Below are 19107 nucleotides of genomic sequence, written 5' to 3' on the forward strand. Positions count from 1 at the left end.
GTTTTAAATTAAAATGTAGGTACCCCCAAAAAATCTAATCTCTTTTAATTTTTTAACATTATGATGAAATTAATTTGAATTTTACTCTCTTTTGTTCGTTTTGAGAGAATTAGCGAAACATAACTGGAAATAAAATAAATTAGTTATTTGTCATGCAATTATATTATACAACAAAACTCCATTGATATTCAATTTTGTATAACGGTCTAGTGGTAAGAATTTTTGGATAGCGTGTACGAGTTCCTCAATTTAATACCCGATGGGTTCGTAATTTTTTCCACTTTTTGTAATGACATTTGTTTGCATTATAATATATATTTAATATCAACTTGGATAGATACCTGAAGTGCAAAACCTTGCCTTCAATCATAAACAATCAATATAAAATTGTGTTGATACAATGGAGTTAGTTTCCTTGGAGCAATAAGTGCGGATAAGGCATTATAAGAAAAAGTTTTTCAGTGAAATGTTCAAAATAGTACCTTAACGAAAGTGAAAAATAAATTACATTGCCTTCTAATAATTTAGATAAAAACATTATGCTTCATTATCAATCTGATGCAGTGCTTTGTGCACCACTGGGCGGGAATAATGGACAAAGAGGAGAAATTTGATGGAGACATCCATAAAACAAATTGCACTATCAATATCCTCTGACCTTTCAGCCACCTAAGGGTGATGCTTCTTAATTGTACGATGCAACAGTTTCCCGTACTTTCGGCACTTCTCTTAAGGTGGAGACTGACCGGAGCATTTCGTTGTAACATAACGTCGTAACATTGCTTGCGGCGAGTATCACCGAGCATCTGAAACTATGGATGGAGGTCCTCGGCTCAGTGTACTGACTGCCTGAATGCTCGCGTCGTAACGTGTTACGTTACCACGAAATGCTCCGGTCAGTCTCCACCTTTATAGTGCTAGAAGATTGTTGCTCGGCTACTTCCTCCTCCTACATCAACAAACTCTCGTCCATAATTTCTTGCTGTGAAACATTATGCAATTCCATAAGCTCTTCAGTGGTCAGCTCTTGGCTGTGCTTTTTCACAAGCTCTTCAATGTTATTTATTGTAACTGCAGACAGTTGGTAGAATTCCATATTGAATTGTTGAGATATATATTCCAAATAAAACAAGGTTTTTTGTTGGATTGAATTCTACATTTACTTATGTATATCTTAATACGTGACGTATTAAGATATACATAAATAAATGTAGTAAATAATTCAATCCAACAAAAAACATTGTTTTATTTTTGATATATTACCCAACAACTCTTCAATATTGTTGTTATCCACGATATTGGCCAATGACACAATCTCGTTGACTGTAGACTCCTCTTGGGGGTCCTATTGGTAACTCCTTCCCAAGCCGCGGAATTCCTGGATAACAAGTGAATATCGTATAAAGGGGACTTGCTCTTTCTTTGTAACTTATTACGTGAAAATAAAGCAACTAATACGAAGACATGGGCTGCTCGACGTATGAGGAGCTGATGAGGGTTTCGGAAAATAGACGAGAATGGCGACGGAGATGTCATCTGTTGCTGCAGACCAATCCGTTGGATTGAAACCAGAGAGGGAGATATCCTTTATTTATTGTTATTTCAATGTATTTTGTTTGTTAGAGGCAAAATCACCCGTAAACGAGAGGAGGCCAAATAAAAAAAATAAAATGTTCAGGGTAAAGAAATACAAACAGAAAAATTAAAAATCCGCCTTCGTGGTGTAATGGTCAGCATGTTTAGCTACCGTGCTGGAGGTCCCGGGTTCGATTCCCAGGGGAGTGAAAATAAATATTAGTGATTTTTACACTGTAATATTTATTTAATATTACCCTGGACTGGTTCAGAAGCTCAAGAGTGATCACCTCGCCTTCATGTGAGTAATGATCAAGAAAACACTCCGTCAATTCGGTGAAGTGCCCTATGTATCATTCAGTACGGATAAGGGTTATAAGTAAGTAAAGTAAGTAAACAAATAAAACACATGTTGTCTAATTTCCCGTATATTTATAATAGGATTTATAAGTCTGATAGATCTGCTGGAAGAGCATCCTCGCGGGGAGGTTCCTCATCAGGAAGCTGACAGAGTGCGAGTCGAGCAGCTGCAGGAGGCAGAAGACGCAGTTCTGGACGTGGAACTTGACGCGAGGAGTCACCCCTACCCGCTGGAAGTTGGACACGATGTCGGCAATCAGGTAGGAAGCGATGCGGGAGAGATCGTGCTTCTCATTCTTCACCATTGACTGGGTCAGCCTAAAATTGTGTTTGAAACATATACATTCATGTTATTTTTTGACATCTTAACATAAATAAAAATACTATGGAAGTCTGAGCATTTACGGGGCTTTCAATTTCAATTTCAATTTATTTATTTATAGATAATATACACATTACAAACTTAAATTTAAATCGTATACATTAACAAAAATAGAAAATAAGCAAGAATACTATTGCTAAAGGTGTAGAAGAATCCAACTTCGGAAAACTCGATAATGATCGATAATCCTGAAATTATCCGGAACATTGGTCTGTATGTTCCCGATAGTTACCTAAGACAGCGTCGGCGTAGATTGTTTCACATTCCTATACGCAGGACCAACCTGCCGATGGTTATGCCTGTAGGAAGAGCTACCGCTATGTTGAACAATATCACATTGGATATTGATCTGTTCCATGTGTCCGAAGGAGTTTTCCGAAGCGGGATTCTTCTACACCTCTAAGTCTTCTTGCTTTTTTTTAATATATACGCCTTGAATATTGTTTGTTATGTATATATATTTTTTTGTTGTTGAAATAAATTGAAAATTGTTGTTGTTCTTGAACCGAGAAAAACATGGCACGATCAGGTATGCCAAATACTTGAAAGTGGTCAGGTTAGGAGTCGTAACAATCGGCGGGTATGTATGACGAAATGCATGAACGTGGAAGAGGCGAAGAATGTTTGCAAATACAGAGTGGTGTGGCGTTATATTCTCTCTGCCTACCCCTGCGGAGAAGCGGCGTGATGGTTAGTTAGTTAGTTACTAATAAAAAATTAAAAAAACAAGTGGGTAAGAAAAAACCAATGTGTCGACTTTGATAAATTGATTGATCTCACATCACATGATGTGATAAACGGCATAGTTACCTTTCCAAGCCGAGAGCCATCTTCACCAGAGTTTCAATCTCTTCAGGATCCTTAACCATATCCAAGTTGCTCCTTGTACACAAACACTTCATCAGCTTTCTGTAGGCCTGGAGGAAACACGGCCATCTGAAAAAAATCATGTTAAAAAATACTTCTGAAATTTCTTTAATTTTAATTTAGACAGGCGCCGTGGCGTAGTTGGGTAGACGCTCGACTGCGAAACTGGCGTCGCGGGTTTGATTCCCGCCAATTGCAAAATGAATTCAGCTTTAGCAAATAAAAATCTATCATGGAAAGCCAATCTGGTAGTACACAACGGAGTTCTGGTTCAAACCCTTATGTATGGAAGCGAAGCATGGAGTTGACAAAAGAAGGATGAAAGCAGACTGAATGCGATCCCTCAGACGAAAGTGTGGCAAAACGATGTTTGATAGATGTTCGAATGATGATATAAGGAAAGAATGCAAGGCTGAGATAAGTATTATCGATAAAATTAAGAAAGGTGTGTTGAGATGGTTTGGACATGTGGAAGTATGAGTGAGGAAAGAACAGTTAAACAAATTCGTTAAACGAATGTAGTTGGAAAAAGAAGCAGAGGAAGACCGAGGAAAACCCGACACAATCAGGTATATCAAATACTTGAAAGCGGCCGGGTCAGGAGTCGTAATAATCGTCGGGTATGCATGAGGAGATGCATGAATGTAGAAGAGGCGAAGAATGTTTGCAAAGACAGAGTGGTGTGGCGTTCGATTCTCTCTGCCTACCCCTGCGGAGAAGTAGCATGATGGTTAGTTAGTTAGTTTGGTCTGGGAGTTTGTGATGTATTTTTTACTTTTACTTTCCCTATCCTTACTATCCTACCTACAGACAAGCATTCAAACAGACGCTTTGCGGGTTATTCTTTTTTTTTAATGATATTTCTTATAAAATTATAAATGAAACACTTGTTTTTTTTACAATTTGAGATATTAAACTTATTTGCCAATATCTGTGATTCAGTTTTTACATCCAATGTTTTTTTTTGGTAGAAAAGTTCCTAGTAGAACTATTGCCCAACTATCTTAGCGACGTGATGATTAGTAAGAAATTGTTTAAGTCAGAATCGTGACTTTGTTGTCAAGATATTGTTGTTAACACACTTCGGACGGGAAAGTTATTTCTACCCATTAGGTAGGTTGATGCTTAAGGATGGGAAGGGTATTTTTACCTTCGGCGCCGGCCTCATTTCGAAGGCAGAAAAGAAGAAATTATATATTTAAAATTTTTTATGAATATTACATAATATACATACCAATCTCTTTGTTGAGTTCTTAACTACATATATGTACGTAATTATCAAATCCCGTCGTCAGCAGTCCGCAGGCGTAAAAAACACCCTTCCGAAATGTGGTATTATATTTTGTTATGACTAGTTTCAGAAGCTATGTATGTACAGATGCTTCCATCTACAGGTAAACTGTTAATAAATATAAACTGAGTTTATATTTATCTTCTTTCTCTTCTAACCTCTATCCACACCCAACGGTGCAAAGGACACCGCATCATATTGACGTAGGGTTATCTTGATCCTTACTTACATGAAGGCAAAGTGATCACTCCCGCGCTTCAGGGACCAGTCCAGGGTAATATTAAATAAATATTAGAGTGAAAAATCACTATAATTTATATTTGAGGCACTAACTTCGTGATGTTCCATTTCATAATTAAAATGTAACTTTGTTTTAAAATCACTATAAATATTTTATTACAACTTAATTATAATGTCTACCAGTTTCGAAGCTAACCGGAAGACATTATAATTGAGTTATAATAAAATATTTATAGTGATTTTAAAACAAAGTAATATTTTAATTATGAAATATTACTAATACTTATTTTAACCCCCACCTGGGAATCGAACCCGGGACCTCCAGCACGGTAGCAAAACATGCTAACCATTACACCACGGAAGCAGAAATATTTATAGAGTACCCAAATAAATTACAAAAAAATGTCACCTGTCTTGTAGAAATTCTGATCGATGTATAAGGAGGGCGTTGATCAGAGCCAAGCATTTCTCGAACGTGGTGGAAAAAGTTCTCAGTGCTGCCGCATCTCCGTACGCCTGACACGTCTCCGCGTCAAAGGTGGCGATCACCGGCAGTTGAATGATGATGTCTATCTGAGAACTGGATAAAGTCATCTGGAAAAAAGTCACGGTTGAAAACATTATATGATGAAAAAATAAAAATATGTAAACCCTGAAGAGGGCAACAGGTTGTTGCCGAAACTAGTTGGTTGTTAATAAAAATGTGAGTGGATAAAAAACAAAGTCTTTTTATTTCTCAAAATAATATATCAATATGATCCACAAAGTTAATGCTTTCAATATTCAAAACAAAAAAATATAAGCTTGGGTTAGCTCATTTAAAGAGGGCAGCACTGTCTGGCTGAAACTGCAAATAAGAATGAAAAAAAAACTTTTTAGGCGAAAAAAACGTAAAAAAACAAAAATATAGCTTTAAAAAAAGTCATTACTAATTATAGTTTAATTTGTGAGAATTCACTCTCAGACCCAGTTCAGTTTGCAAGATCTTACTGCTTAGATGCAGTTTAGTATGGAAGAACTCACTTCTCAGTTATAGTTAACCTTGCAAGAACTCACTCCTCAGATAAAGTTTACTTTACAAGAACTTGCTACAGTTAAATTTCGATACAGTTAAATTTGCAAGAACTCAAACCTCAGATGCAGTTACCTTTGCAAGAACTCACTTCTCACATACACTTTAGTTTGCAAGAACCCGCTCCTTAGATACAGTTAACTTTGCAAGAACTCACTCCTCAGATACAGTTAACTTTACAAGAACTCGCTTTTTAGATACAGTCAAGTATGCAACAACTCAAATCTCAGATACAGTTAACTTTGCAAGAACTCACTCCTCACATACACATTAGTTTGCAAGAACCCGTTCCTTAGATACAGTTAACTTTGCATGAACTCACTCCCCTTTCTCACACTCTTTTACCCAGTCTCTCAAAAACTTGCCGAACGCTTATTTAATAATAATAATTATTAAATAAGCGTTCGGCAAGTCCCTTATCCGCACCCCAATGGTGCATAGGGCACTGCTTTATATAAACGTAGTGTTATCTTGATCGTTTACACATGAAGGAAAGGTGATTAGCCTTCCGCTTCAGGTACCAGTCCAGGGTAATATTTTATAAACATTACAGTGAAAAAATCACTTATATTTATTTGACCCCGGGACCGAACCCGGGACCTCCAGAACGGTAGCCAAGCGTGCTGACCATTACACTACGGAGGCGGACAAAACGCTTATTTAATCTAATAAAAAGTACAATTCATTTGTTTACTTTTTTAGTTGCTACAAATTCGGTCATGATTTCAAAATACGCCGACATGACTTCCAGATTCTTCTTGGAGACCATTCTGGCTCCTTTACTCGACTCCTCGGCGGAAGTCTCTTCGTCGTGTTCCATCCCGTTCTCCGCCAGTCGGGCGACTTCTCCCGGCTGCGAGGAAGTGGTCTTCCGCAGCCAGAAGTAAAACGTGCTGCACATCGTCCTGACCGAGTTGGTGCGAATGTCATTCTTTCTACCCGGATTGAAGTTGGAATTGAGAAAACAGGACCATATCGTTTTCGTCACGTGTATTGGTCGAGTTTCTGAGCATTGACCTTTGCTGGCATCTTCAGACTGTAAAATGAAGAAATATATATATAATTACAACATTTAGAGTGTGTCCAATTACTTGTTTACAAATCTGGATTATTTCCAATTATAGGAGTTATTTTTGTTATTTTTTGACATGACTATGTATATATTTTGATATTTATAATTCTTAAAACTAATAACTAACAAAATGTGTCGGGTTGTGGTTCTGTGGCTAGTTCTGGGTTCCAATCCACTTAATCCACCACAATTTGATACTTATTTCTAATAATGAGCCGCTTAGACTCACAAAAATAGTATGAAATTGTATTTTTGTAAATAACAAAAACACAAATATTTCTCATTCTTCTCTGCAGGGGTAGGCAGAGGGAACGGAACGCCACACCACTCAGTCTTTGCAAAAATTGTTCACCTCTTCTTCATTCATGCTTCTTATCTCCATACATACCCGCCGATTATTTTGACTCCTAACCTAGCCGCTTTCAGGTACATATATGTATTTTATAATGAGTAGAGCCAATAACTGGTGGTGAGTGGTGCCAATAGCTAGGAAGGGGGGAGTGCCAATAACTCTCCCGTTTACCCTAAGTAAACGAAATCACATTTGCAAATACGAATCTGATACAAAGATGCATTGAGATCACAATCGCTCGCCTATACATTTATTTAAAAATACTTATTACAGTTTATCCTTATTCCATCTGTGATAAGATTTATCTTTACTTTATTTAGATTTACCTTTTACGGTATTACATTCATATGAATCGCTTTTTAGTATAATAATAAAAATAAAAATAACACGCATTTAATATTCCGAGAAATAATCTTAGCTCTTACTAGATTTTTATCCATGTAAAACAAAAAAAAAGATAACTCACATATCGCACACCTAGATAAAAACTGTATCATCTCAAATAAAAAATTATGATTTTTTAGATTATCACTTATTCGGATTCTACAAACGAAGACGCATATCAGTTTATCCAATTTTTAATATCTTAAATATCCTTCAAAAGAGTTCGATTCTTTCTGCCTACCCCTTCAGGAAAGCGGCGTGATGGTTAGTTAGTTAGTGTAAAATGTTTTAATGTAAATATTCTTTAATTCGCTTCTTCACCATTCATGCATCTCGTAATACATACCAGCCAATTACCACATGAAAAATAAAGTTTTTATGACAATTTGAAAAAAAAGTCAAACTTACTGTTAGATTGCTAAAATTTAGTAGCTGCTTTGTGAGAAATTGGCTAAAGAACTGCTTATCGCACACTTCAAATACCAGATTTATGTTTTCAGTATTTAAACTCAAAATATTTGTCCAACTAGCCCCGGTTTTGATCAAACAGCTCTGCAAGAAAAACGTGCTCGCGTTCCACACTCGTGTAAAGAAATTGGTCTGATCGGCCATCACAGGGCTCATTTCAAACTGCTTTTGATGTTTGAGAACTGTGTTTATGAAGAGGGTGGCGCCCCTGGCGTGGTGAAAACTTGCCTGAGGATCCAAAAGTACTGCCAACTGCAACATAAAAAAAACATTGTTTGAATGTAGGCAGGCATGGAGAAAATTTGCGAGGGATTTAAAAGTGCTGCCAACTGCAACATAAAAAAACTTTGATTGAATGTAGGTAGGTATGGAGAAAATTTGCATGGGGATCTGAAAGTGTTGCCAACTGCAACAAATAAAAATAATAAAAAAAAACTAAAAAAAGTTAACTTAATGTAGGTACATTCAGTACAAATATGAGTTCACGACATTTTGAGGGTGACCAAATGTTTTTCAGAAATGCTGAGTTTTATCCAAATATTACGAAATTAACCAAAAAAATGGAAGGATGCAGAAGAAGCATATATCAACAGAAGGAACAGAGGACAGAAGGCTAAAGAAGAAGAAGACTGACCATTTAAAAGCAAAATAACATAAAAATCCTAGAAATTATTCATAAGAGAAGTCATAAACTGCAACATTTTGAAACAATAGAAATTCATAAAAATATAAATACATAATAATAAACTCATAATTAACAATATGGCAATGACTAAAGCCTCTCCCCTATTATCCATGTTCCCACTGATATAAAAAGAATGTGAAACAGCTCCTACCCTTCATCCTTCAACAGCCCAAGGACACAATTCTAAAATTTAGTTTTAGCTTCACATACGGTGTTTGAGAATTATGCGAAAAGCATCAAAACACGTGTCACAATAGATTTTAATAAATAGTGGTATTTAACAAGTAAAATTAGAATTTAAAATGGATAGATACCACAAGGTGACTCGATAATTGAAATAATTAAATTAATATTAATAATATTGACTTACCGACACATTGGAAAACAATGTGAGACCTTTAGTAAGATTTTTCAACTTTTTGGCATCATCTTCATTACTAGATTTGCACTTTTCACGGAGCACAGCTGCAAAAGCTTCGATAACATTGAGCAAGGCTAATTTTAAACCTTCCCCAATAGCCGAATCCAATTCACGCAATTGATCCTCACTTCCCAAACTCTTAACTAAGTCTAATTTTGTCTGATCTTTATTATTATCTGAAAAATGTTTCCATTTCACTGTTTCGAAAATGTCAGATACAACGTCTTTTAAATCATTTAAACTCTTCATTAATACGGTCTTGACTTCCGACGGCAAATTAGTTTTCTTATAATTTGTTAAAGTAATATATAAAACGGCAGCGATTTGGAAACCACCATTTTGAATCCCGTTCTCTTTGTTTAAATGAATGCGCTCTTTGAGATATTTGACAATCTTCTTAAACTCTTTAACGCAGTCCTTAGTGATCAATCTTTCGAAAATTTTACTCAGAACTGTATAGGCAAACATGTTTTTGCCGTCGCTTGTAGCAGTCAAGTCTAAAAACCCTTTTTCAAACACGAAATTTGGCAAAAATATATCTAGAATGTTAGGCGATTTGTACGACATTTCAAATATTTTTGAAATTATCAAATCGCACTTAGAATCGATATCGTCGTATATTACTTGCAAATCTTCAGATGTGCTTTTTTCAATTGAAATTTTGATTGCGAATAATGAAAATAATGCGGACAATTGATGGGTTTCCTTTAGATATTCAATAGGAATCGCATTCATGAGATCTACAATCTGTATAATTTTTTCTAACGATGCGGACTTTTTGAAAAATTTTGATTTGCTTATAGCGATCATGTATTCATTGACATCTCCGATCCTATCAGTCAAAAAAGCCTTGACTTCAAAACCATCATCTTCCGAAGCCGAGAAAATTGATTTGTAATCTTTCATAGATTTTTCTTTATCCAAAAATAACCACAGATTTTTAACACATTCCGTTAAAATCATAGACAATAAACTCTTGTTATTTGCGATACTTTCTTTCTTTAAAATTTCATACAAAGATCCATCATCCTTGTTTTCATGCTCGTTACTGAGAATCATTGCGACAATTTTGTTTGCGGCCATTTTTGTTTCGGAATTTGTCAAATTTAAAAACACAGAGTTGCAATGGAAATCACTGATAGATATTGTTTGCCACATTTGCTCCAGATTGTCAAAGGAATATTTTCTGATATCCTTAATTTCCGATGACGCGGGCGAGTGAACATCCAACGCTATTATTTTTTGAAGGATGAGATGATTCTGAAAAAATAAGTTAATTAAGAAAATTAACTACTTCTACTACTACCATCACGCCGTTTCCCCGCAGGGGTAGGCAGAGAGGATGGAACGCCACACTCTTCTGTCCTGACATACACTCCTCGCCTCCTTCACATCCATACATCTAGTCATACATGCCCTCCGATTATGCAGACTTTTGACACCGCCAGATTTTAGGTTCTGATTGATCTGATCGTGCCAAGTCTTTTTCGGTCGTCCACGTTCTGTTTTCCCTCTCACATTCGCCACATATATTTTCTTAGTCATTCTCTCGCTATCCATTCGCTCCACATGTCCATACCACCGCAAAGAGCTCTTTCTAATCTTTTCAATTATTCCTCGTTCAGCCTTACATTCCTTTCTTATATCTTATATCTTTCTTATTATTTCTTATAAAATTAATATAATGAAATATTTATTTATTGATTTGGCGTTTGATTTGTAGAACTCCATTTTAATTTATGTATTAATTTTAAATCAAACACAGATTTTTTGAGTCTACTAAGTTGTATTTTATTAACAAAAACACATAAAAAATTATGCTTTGACAATTATTTTGCCTTGTTAGGACATTATCAAACGAATGTAATTCGTTCGATAATGCCCCTAACAAGGCGAAACAATTGTCACAATATAATTTTTTATGTGTTTTTGTTAATAAAATACAACTTAGTAGACTCAAAAAATCTGTGTTTGATTTAAAATTAATACATAAATAAAATGAAAACCTATTTACTACCCAATTTTATTTACAATGCTATTTGAGTACATACATTATATACCTAAACCATCTCAACACACAATGCTTATCTCAGCCTTGCATTCTTTCCTTATTTCACAATTGGAACATCTATCATACATGGTTTCGCCGCACTGAGAGATCGCATTCGGTCTACTTTCACCCTTCTTTTGCTGACTCCATGCTTCACTACCATACATTTAAATAAATATTAGAGTAAAAAAAAAAGATATAATTTTTTTTTAAATATTTTTATTATTTACACAATTACTTAAATTTTACACTATTTCTGTGAGCCTATGCTGCTCATTATTAAAAATAGGTATCAAATTTTGATAGAGTGAGTTTGAACCCAGAAACTCTGACTCGAGAGGCCGCGACAATAACCACGGGACCACAACCTGACACAATGTATGCATATTTATTTTTACCCTCCTGGGAATTAAACCCAGGTCTTGCAGCATGGTAGCCAAAAGCAGTAACCACCACACTATAGAGGCGGAAAACAATTCTATTCAATCAAAAGTCTAATTTACCACTTTCTAGTCGGCTGTCCAAACTCATTTTTTTGTAGTACGTTTTTTTCTCATTTTTGGACTAAGTAGATTCTACTTAGTCCAAAAATGCAAAAAAAAATATACTACATACAAAAAAAATGTCCCTTACTATATTTTAAGTTTGGACAGCCGTAGTCTACTTTACACATAGTGTCTGCAAATTAGAATTTTATTGACTTGGAGACAAATATACAAACCATGGCTTCTGTGCAAGCTGCATCGTTTGATTTATTGACCAGTTTGAATATGCTTTTCCACTCCGAGTGACCCAGGTACGGATGCAGCAGGGAGAGATCACCGACGTTAGCGCCCTTTTCGACACCGCCGGGAGATAGACACTTGTTGTAGTGAGGCTGATAACGACACATTAGCAGTTTGAGTTGCCCATAACTATGGCAAATTCTGAGAAACGAGTGCAAGATTTGGACTTCCTGTAACAGAAAACAAGTATCAAAATCTAGCTTCAATAATACTAATAATAAATTTGGATAATTTAAGTAGCGCCATTTTCGTAAAATACAACCTAAAAAACGCTTCACTGTAATTGCATTGGGGAAAAGGAGATTGGAATTGGATAGAGAGTGGAATTTCATTAATTTCATAAATTGATTCGGCAGTCACTTTCTGGTATGTAATATCTAACCATTTTTAATTTAAAGTTTACTTGATAAATACCACTATTTCTAAAAATCTGTCTGTTAATATTTAATATCTTATACTTAAATCTGTTTCTAACCTCAACTGTGGGGCCATAGGATACCTTGTCAGATAGTGTATGGCCCCAGGTTTTTTTTTTTTCCTCCAATATTTCGGAAATCGGACTACCAATGCCATCTAGTGATGAAACACCACAATTAAACCATTTATTGGCTAGTTACATGTTTTACCAACTGAACAAACCATGTTTTAAAATGTCGTTAAAATATAATTTATATCTGAAGCAGTAACTTTGTGATTTTCCATTTTATAACTAAAATGTAACATCGTTTTAAAAACACTGTGAATACATTTTTATAACTTAATTATAATGTCTACTGGTTTCGAAGCTAAATGCTTCTTTATCAAGAGTATTAATCATTCTTGATAAAGAAGCAATTAGCTTCGAAACCGGTAGACATTATAATTAAGTTATAATAAAATATTTATAGCGATTTTAAAACAAAGTAATTTTTAATTATGTCATTAATATTTTACTACTCGAGATATATTATAATATTGTCCATGTTCCCACTGATAACAAAAAAAAAACCAAAATAAAAAACAGCTCATGCCCCCCCCCCACTTCATCCCTCCAAAATTTAGACTAAGCTTCACATACGGTGTTTAAAAATGATGCAGAATGCATTAAAATACGTTTCAAAATAGATTTTAAGAAACAGTGGTTATTACCAAGTAAAATTTAAATTACAAAATAAACAAAAAATATATGAGTTTTTATGAGCACGGCTATGTAATCCTGGCTATCCTAAGTATTCCTGCTATTATCCTTTTGCTACCTACTGCTTCCTCTACCCTTGATTAATAATGAAAAAATAAAATAAAATATAACTCACTGCGGGAAAATTCGCAATGGACATTCCAAATTTTGCGAGAATATCTGTACCAAAGGTCTCAAATGCCTCGCTAAACTTCTTAACGACATTTTGAGGGATTCCTTGATCAGCCATCTTACTGTGTTCCAAAAGTGAGCAAATACAGGAACAAATGAGTTCAGTTAGGAGTACAGTCGATGGTGCTAGAATTAAAAATAAAAAAATCGTAAAGAAACGGAGTTTTAGAAAATACTCTTCCCAAATATACGAAATTATCTTTTTTTTTTAAACATCTCAACATAGATGAAGAAGAATATGGAAGTCTGGATATTTGCAGGGCTTATGACCGTCATAGGCTGATTTAAGAGTAACATTCACAAATTCTACCCATGATTGACAACCACACTACTCAAATTATTGGAACTTGTGATTATATTGATTAATTTCGAAACAAACTGTTTGAATTAACTGGAACTTCACTGGAGACATCTACGGTGAGATGAGAGAAGCTTTTTATTAAGCAGAAATTATTTTGTATTTGAGGTCCAAATCCTGGATTATATTCACATATCCGTTTTCATTTTTATATTAAGCTTATAATTCGACCAGTTATTTATTTACAAAATTATCTATCTGTAATTTATTATTAGATTAAAACCAATATTTTTAGCTTTTCCACTTTTTTATTTGACCAGCGACCGGGTTTCGTCGTTACCAACATCATCAGACTGGTGAGAGGCTATCCAAATTGTTATGTTATATATAAAAGAAGGCAGGAGTTGATAACCATGATTCGATATAATTTTATGAGAAAATGTATAGCCTCTCACCAGTCTGATGATGTCGGTAACGACGAAACCCGGTCGCTGGTCAAATAAAAAAGTGGAAAAGCTAAAAATATTGGTTTTAATCTAATGATAAATTAAAAATGCAATTCCATCACGAAGTGTCAGTGGATAATATAAATCTATTATCTATCTGTTCTATAATTTCCTCATTTATCAATATTTTACACACAGATCTACATTCATCTCTTTAAAAAATCCTGACTTTGGATTTGCTACACATTCGTTGGCATATCATTTTCCTTGCACACATTATCCATTTTTGTCACCAGCACCTGTAGGTCTTCTCCGCTATCCACTGCATTGTCAGCAAAAACAAAAAGTTAAAAGTTTCTTGTAATTATCCCAAAAAAAACAATACAATTCGTTTGCATCTAACACTGAAAACTTTTCAAAATTGCCCCAGAAAAGGAATCATGGTTTTCAAATTAATTATGAATTTCAAGCTTTAATAAAAATTGTTTTTTCAATTCTCTCTTCAATATACCTCACTGCGACATATCAACGCTTTCCTGAGAAAATATCGCAACATAATTTTTTTTAAATAAAACAACAATTTATGTATTAATTTTAAATCAAACACAGATTTTTTGAGTCTACTAAGTTGTATTTTATTAACAAACGAATGTGAAGATCAAATGGACTACGGTCACGGTTTGATAATGCCCTAACAAGGCGAAACAATTGTCACAATATAATTTTTTATGTGTTTTTTGTTAATAAAATACAACTTGGTAGACTCAAAAAAATCTGTGTTTGATTTAAAATTAATACATAAATTAAAATGGAGTTCTACAAATTAAACGCCAAGTCAATAAATAAAAACAACAATTGTTGCCATCATGTTTTTCAGGAAGAGGGTCTTCATAAAAAATTGATTTCAAGACTTGAAGATAGTGGATAAGGAACGGGAATAACTCACCAATTTCGTTGCCTTCTAATTTGGAAATACAATACGAAACCAATTGGTCTTTTAGCATATTAAATAAATCTATATTTTGCCGCGACATCAATTCCGAACCAAGTTTTCCGAAACTGTTGCAGACATTGTCGGGAAACACATCTTTGCAGCTTAAAACTTTCTTGTCCAACTTTGAAGTGTCGCCAGCTTCTTCAACCAACTTTCTTTTCTTGCCGATCAATTTGCTTTGTTCTCCATCTAAACTTTCTAATTTCATCTGCAAAGCCGGCAACAGTTTTGGCAGAAATGCCGGACCTCTCGTCAATTGAAACTGAATCCTGATGATCTTTTGCATAACAGAATCATACAAAAAGCTGGTCTTGTTTTTATTTTTCTTTTGCGTCATTATGACGGGTAAAATTGTCGATAAATTTGGTTCTAATATTGCTGGGTCTAACTCAATAATCGATTGAATTATCATTAGCGTGCTCTGATCCAAAAATGTATCACTTAACAGTATATTCAAAGTAGTTTGTTGTAAAAACATTATAAAATTAAGCTTGGATTTAGATTTCGACATATCACCGCCGTCGGAATATGTAATATTCAAGTTGACATTGTATGTAGCGAGATATTGAACATTTTGAAGATATAAATCTTTAACTGTTTGGGCATCTAAATCGATTTTAGGTATATTTCCGGGAATTTTAATATAGTTTTGTTGAATACCGAGGCAACGATTGAGGACAATGTTGAACAAAAATATCAGAGTCTCATCTGTTTTTGAACAGTAGATAAAAAGCTTGATGAAGTATGACAAATAATCTTTCGCATCTGCGCTATTTTTGCTTGAAAACTTCAACAAGATATCGACAACTTTGACAATTGTTCTCAAGGCTTCGCCCTTTTCGTCAATCAAAGCGGTTAGACTCGAACCCTTTATTAATACAGCCAGGTAACTTCTGTATATTTGTAGCGATGATGCGGGGAAAAGAATCGACTGGCAAAGATTAAGCGCTTTGTAGGAGAATTTCGCGAGATGCGTATACTCTAAAACGGTGCGGAAAATCCCGCTGTCTACGAACGAATCCACCAAAACGGCTTTCTTGCCGAAATTCTTTGTGAAATTAGACAAATCGGTAAGGACCTGTCTAGCCAGAGAGTCGAACACGTCATTGTGGATATTGCTTTCGTCTACCTCCTTGCAATTCTGCAAGATGTTTTGAAGCACAAGATTGAGGAATGTGAAATATTCATTGACAAAGTGCTGGAAATGAGAGCTGATTGTTTGGTTTTCAATGACGCTCGTACAACTCTCCAATATCAGGATGTTTTCTTCATTATTCGAGTCATCTTTGTTTGTTTGTTGAGATGAAACTAGCTTAGTTAGAACCTGAAATAAAAACACAGTCATTTTGTTGAAAATTCATCTGACAAGTCATTACTAGAGGCACATCTAATGGGTGACAGTTGCCTGATTCGGATAGTATTCATTGATTTTTCTTGGTTCATATTTCTTTCAAATTTTCGATGTCAAATATATAAGATGAAGAATAATATGGAAGTCTTGATATTCGCAGGGCTTCTGACTGTGATTTGTGGACAAATATTTGAACACTCAAAAATGTTGTGAATAAAATTATCTGGCCAAATCACATATAAACATTTTTTTAAATCATCATTCTAGGCATTTCCCAGTATGTAAAATAATCCAGTCAGGATCTAGCTTATATCGAAATAAAACGGTCTCTGCTAAATAAAAAGCTTTCTAAATCGAACTAAAGATAACTTTAGTGAACTCACACGTACAGTCTCATACCTGATCATGCCAAGTTTTCCTCGGTCTTCCTTTAATTTTTTTTCTAATTACATTTGCCTCATAAATTTGTTTTACCATTCTTTCCTCTCTCATTCAGAATCTATGATTTTTTTACTGTAAAATATTACCTGCAAGAGCTTCGTTTTAAATGACGTCGTAAAGTTTTTGTAATTAATCGGGATTCGTAAACATGTTTTCAAAGACGACAGGCAATCGAGTCGTTCTTTGTCATCCTCAATCGTGTCCAATCGGGAACATATCCAATCCAAAATTACTTCTTCCCGGTTTAAGGCGGGAAAATATGGCGAAGATAAAACATCTTCAGCTAAACGGAGGCGTTTTGTTAATGGTTCATCGGTGATATCCAACCGGCGCTTTAATTCTGCAACATAAATTTTTAAAACAGGTTTTTACGGTTAATCTCTATCTCACATTTATAATTTATTCGAATTAAAACATTCTGAATTATAATTTTAAGAAAATGGTTCTACATAATCTTTTCACAACAATTATTAACCTAGAAAGAGGTTATGTTATAATTACACATGTTGGTTTATGTTTGTTCGCGTGAATGACAGCGAACTGGTAAATAGATAATTGGAATAATAAATCAAATACAGATACATTGTTCGAATGATTATTTTCCGTTTAAAGAATAAATCATTATTTTAATAATTAAAATATACCTGCGCCAAGTGACATTTTGAAACTTCAAAAACACGCGTGAATTTGTTTTTGTCCATAGAAATATTGAGCCAATGACATTTCACCAACACAATTATAATGTGGAGTTAATTTGAGTAAAAATGTCGAAACATTTGTATTCCTTACCGGACTTTATCCTGAAAATACTCTGACTTTTTGTATAAGAGTTACTACTGTATTTGTATTTACAACAGACGGTATGTTGTGGGTGCCTTCTAGATAATAATAATGTCACACGAGATTTTTACAAAGGTAAGTACTTACTTCTGATATCATCCAATGCAATGGTACTCAATCATTTTTGTTCTTCGGACCACATACATATATTTATAAAGTTATGCAGGCCGCAGCACTACATATACTGGTATGAATAAAAAAGAATAACACACTCCCCCCTTTTGAGAAAACATATAATAGTGTTACGGTGCAATAATAATAGTCGAGGTAGTATTTTACGAAAATGGCGCCATACAAATTATCCAAAATTATTATTTTTATTATTATTATTAGATCTACTTTAAAATCAAAATAAATGTATGTAGGGCCGCACATAAAAGGCTTGGCGGGCAGCAGGTTAAATATGGCTGATCCAATGGGACATCTCAAAAGCCAATCAGAAATTGTCTAACGTCCAAGCGACTCTGAAATCCAGCTATGGCTTATGAAACACAGCTTCTCATAGCCCTACGAAGGCTTCAAATTTTGAAGTTTTAAAGCCTATACCTACTCGTGGGGGAATTTGCTCTTTATGTTTAAAGTTTCTATAATTTCATGTTAATTATAAGTTTAAAATTGTAGGCAAAAATACTCGCATGAGGGTAGCTTTTTTCAAAAATATCCTAACGTCTAAGTGAGTAATATATTTAGCTGTGGCTTATACATTGCAGCTTGTCATGGCACGTTTCAACATTATGCATTTTATTGCCAATTCTTACTTGTAAGTGGGATTGTTCTTTTTGGTTTACCTTTGTGTTGTTTCATGTAAATAATTTACAGTGATTTTTTTCTTCAGAAACTCTCGCTCAAATTACTTAGTTTGAAATAAGTATTGAAATAAGTATGTAAGGCACTGGATGCAACAAATATGTTTCCATATTATCTTTGTATGTTTCTATGATTTTAAATCGTTCGTTTTAAAATGGCGGATTAAAGCTTGAGTGATATTGTGCTTAAATTTTGGCGTCAATTATAAGTGATTGCATCGAAAGTAAGTAAATTAACATTTACAAATGGCACTTTATCTCATTACTTAACATTTTACGAAAAAACCGACGCAATATAATCCTTCATTTTCATTTTTCTTATCTTTTGTACATGCATGTAACGTTTTTGAACTGTCAATTTTATCACTAAAACTGTAAAGAATTATCTTGCACAGCAGTATATTACTCATTTTAGATGTTCGTGGTCATTTTAACTTGTGATCTTTGTATTTGTCTTGTTTTCTTTTGTGTAAAATCGATGTAATCGATTTTTAAAAATCGCTAACCTCTTCATCTAATCCTCTATCTTTTACTGATACTTTTCGTTAGATTTTGTGTTTAGGAATTGCATTAGATTTG

At 34.4% G+C, this 19107-nt stretch overlaps 2 protein-coding genes across 7 annotated transcripts in view; one reads left to right on the forward strand and one right to left on the reverse strand.

Annotated features, from left to right (window-relative positions):
• Positions 1-1970: 1970 nt before the first annotated feature.
• Positions 1971-17661, reverse strand: LOC148302150 (uncharacterized). Its single transcript, XM_088271997.1, has 11 exons — positions 17527-17661; positions 16969-17222; positions 15043-16414; positions 13297-13478; positions 11941-12174; positions 9119-10429; positions 8004-8315; positions 6482-6823; positions 5125-5309; positions 3128-3253; positions 1971-2253 (listed from the first exon to the last, which is right to left on the reverse strand). Exons 1-11 carry the CDS (start codon positions 17540-17542, stop codon positions 1992-1994), a joined length of 4596 nt encoding a protein of 1531 aa, XP_088128123.1. The 5' UTR covers positions 17543-17661; the 3' UTR covers positions 1971-1991.
• Positions 17662-18660: 999 nt separating this feature from the next.
• Positions 18661-19107, forward strand: part of LOC148302151 (RNA-binding protein 25) — a 37256-nt gene continuing 36809 nt past the window's right edge. For 4 of the 6 annotated variants that reach the window (XM_088272003.1, XM_088272004.1, XM_088272002.1 and 1 more), the window contains exon 1: positions 18665-18752. The gene's annotated coding sequence lies outside the window, so the exon portion shown is untranslated. Of the gene's footprint in view, positions 18753-19107 lie in introns of all 6 variants that reach the window. The other 2 variants (XM_088271999.1, XM_088272001.1) reach the window with 1 other exon arrangement.

The sequence above is a fragment of the Brachycentrus maculatus genome, unplaced genomic scaffold, assembly GCF_059751285.1.
Source record: "Brachycentrus maculatus isolate JH-2025_06_01 unplaced genomic scaffold, ASM5975128v1 h1tg000475l, whole genome shotgun sequence".
Taxonomy (NCBI): Eukaryota; Metazoa; Arthropoda; class Insecta; order Trichoptera; family Brachycentridae; genus Brachycentrus; species Brachycentrus maculatus.

Bases quoted from the DNA above. Each gene is read 5' to 3' on its own strand.
- LOC148302150 (XM_088271997.1), bottom strand. The intron at 16,415-16,968 runs GTAATATTTTAC...TTTTTATTTCAG, and splicing joins TTAAAACGAAGCTCTTGCAG to GTTCTAACTAAGCTAGTTTC. The intron at 2,254-3,127 runs GTAACTATGCCG...ACACAATTTTAG, and splicing joins ATGGCTCTCGGCTTGGAAAG to GCTGACCCAGTCAATGGTGA.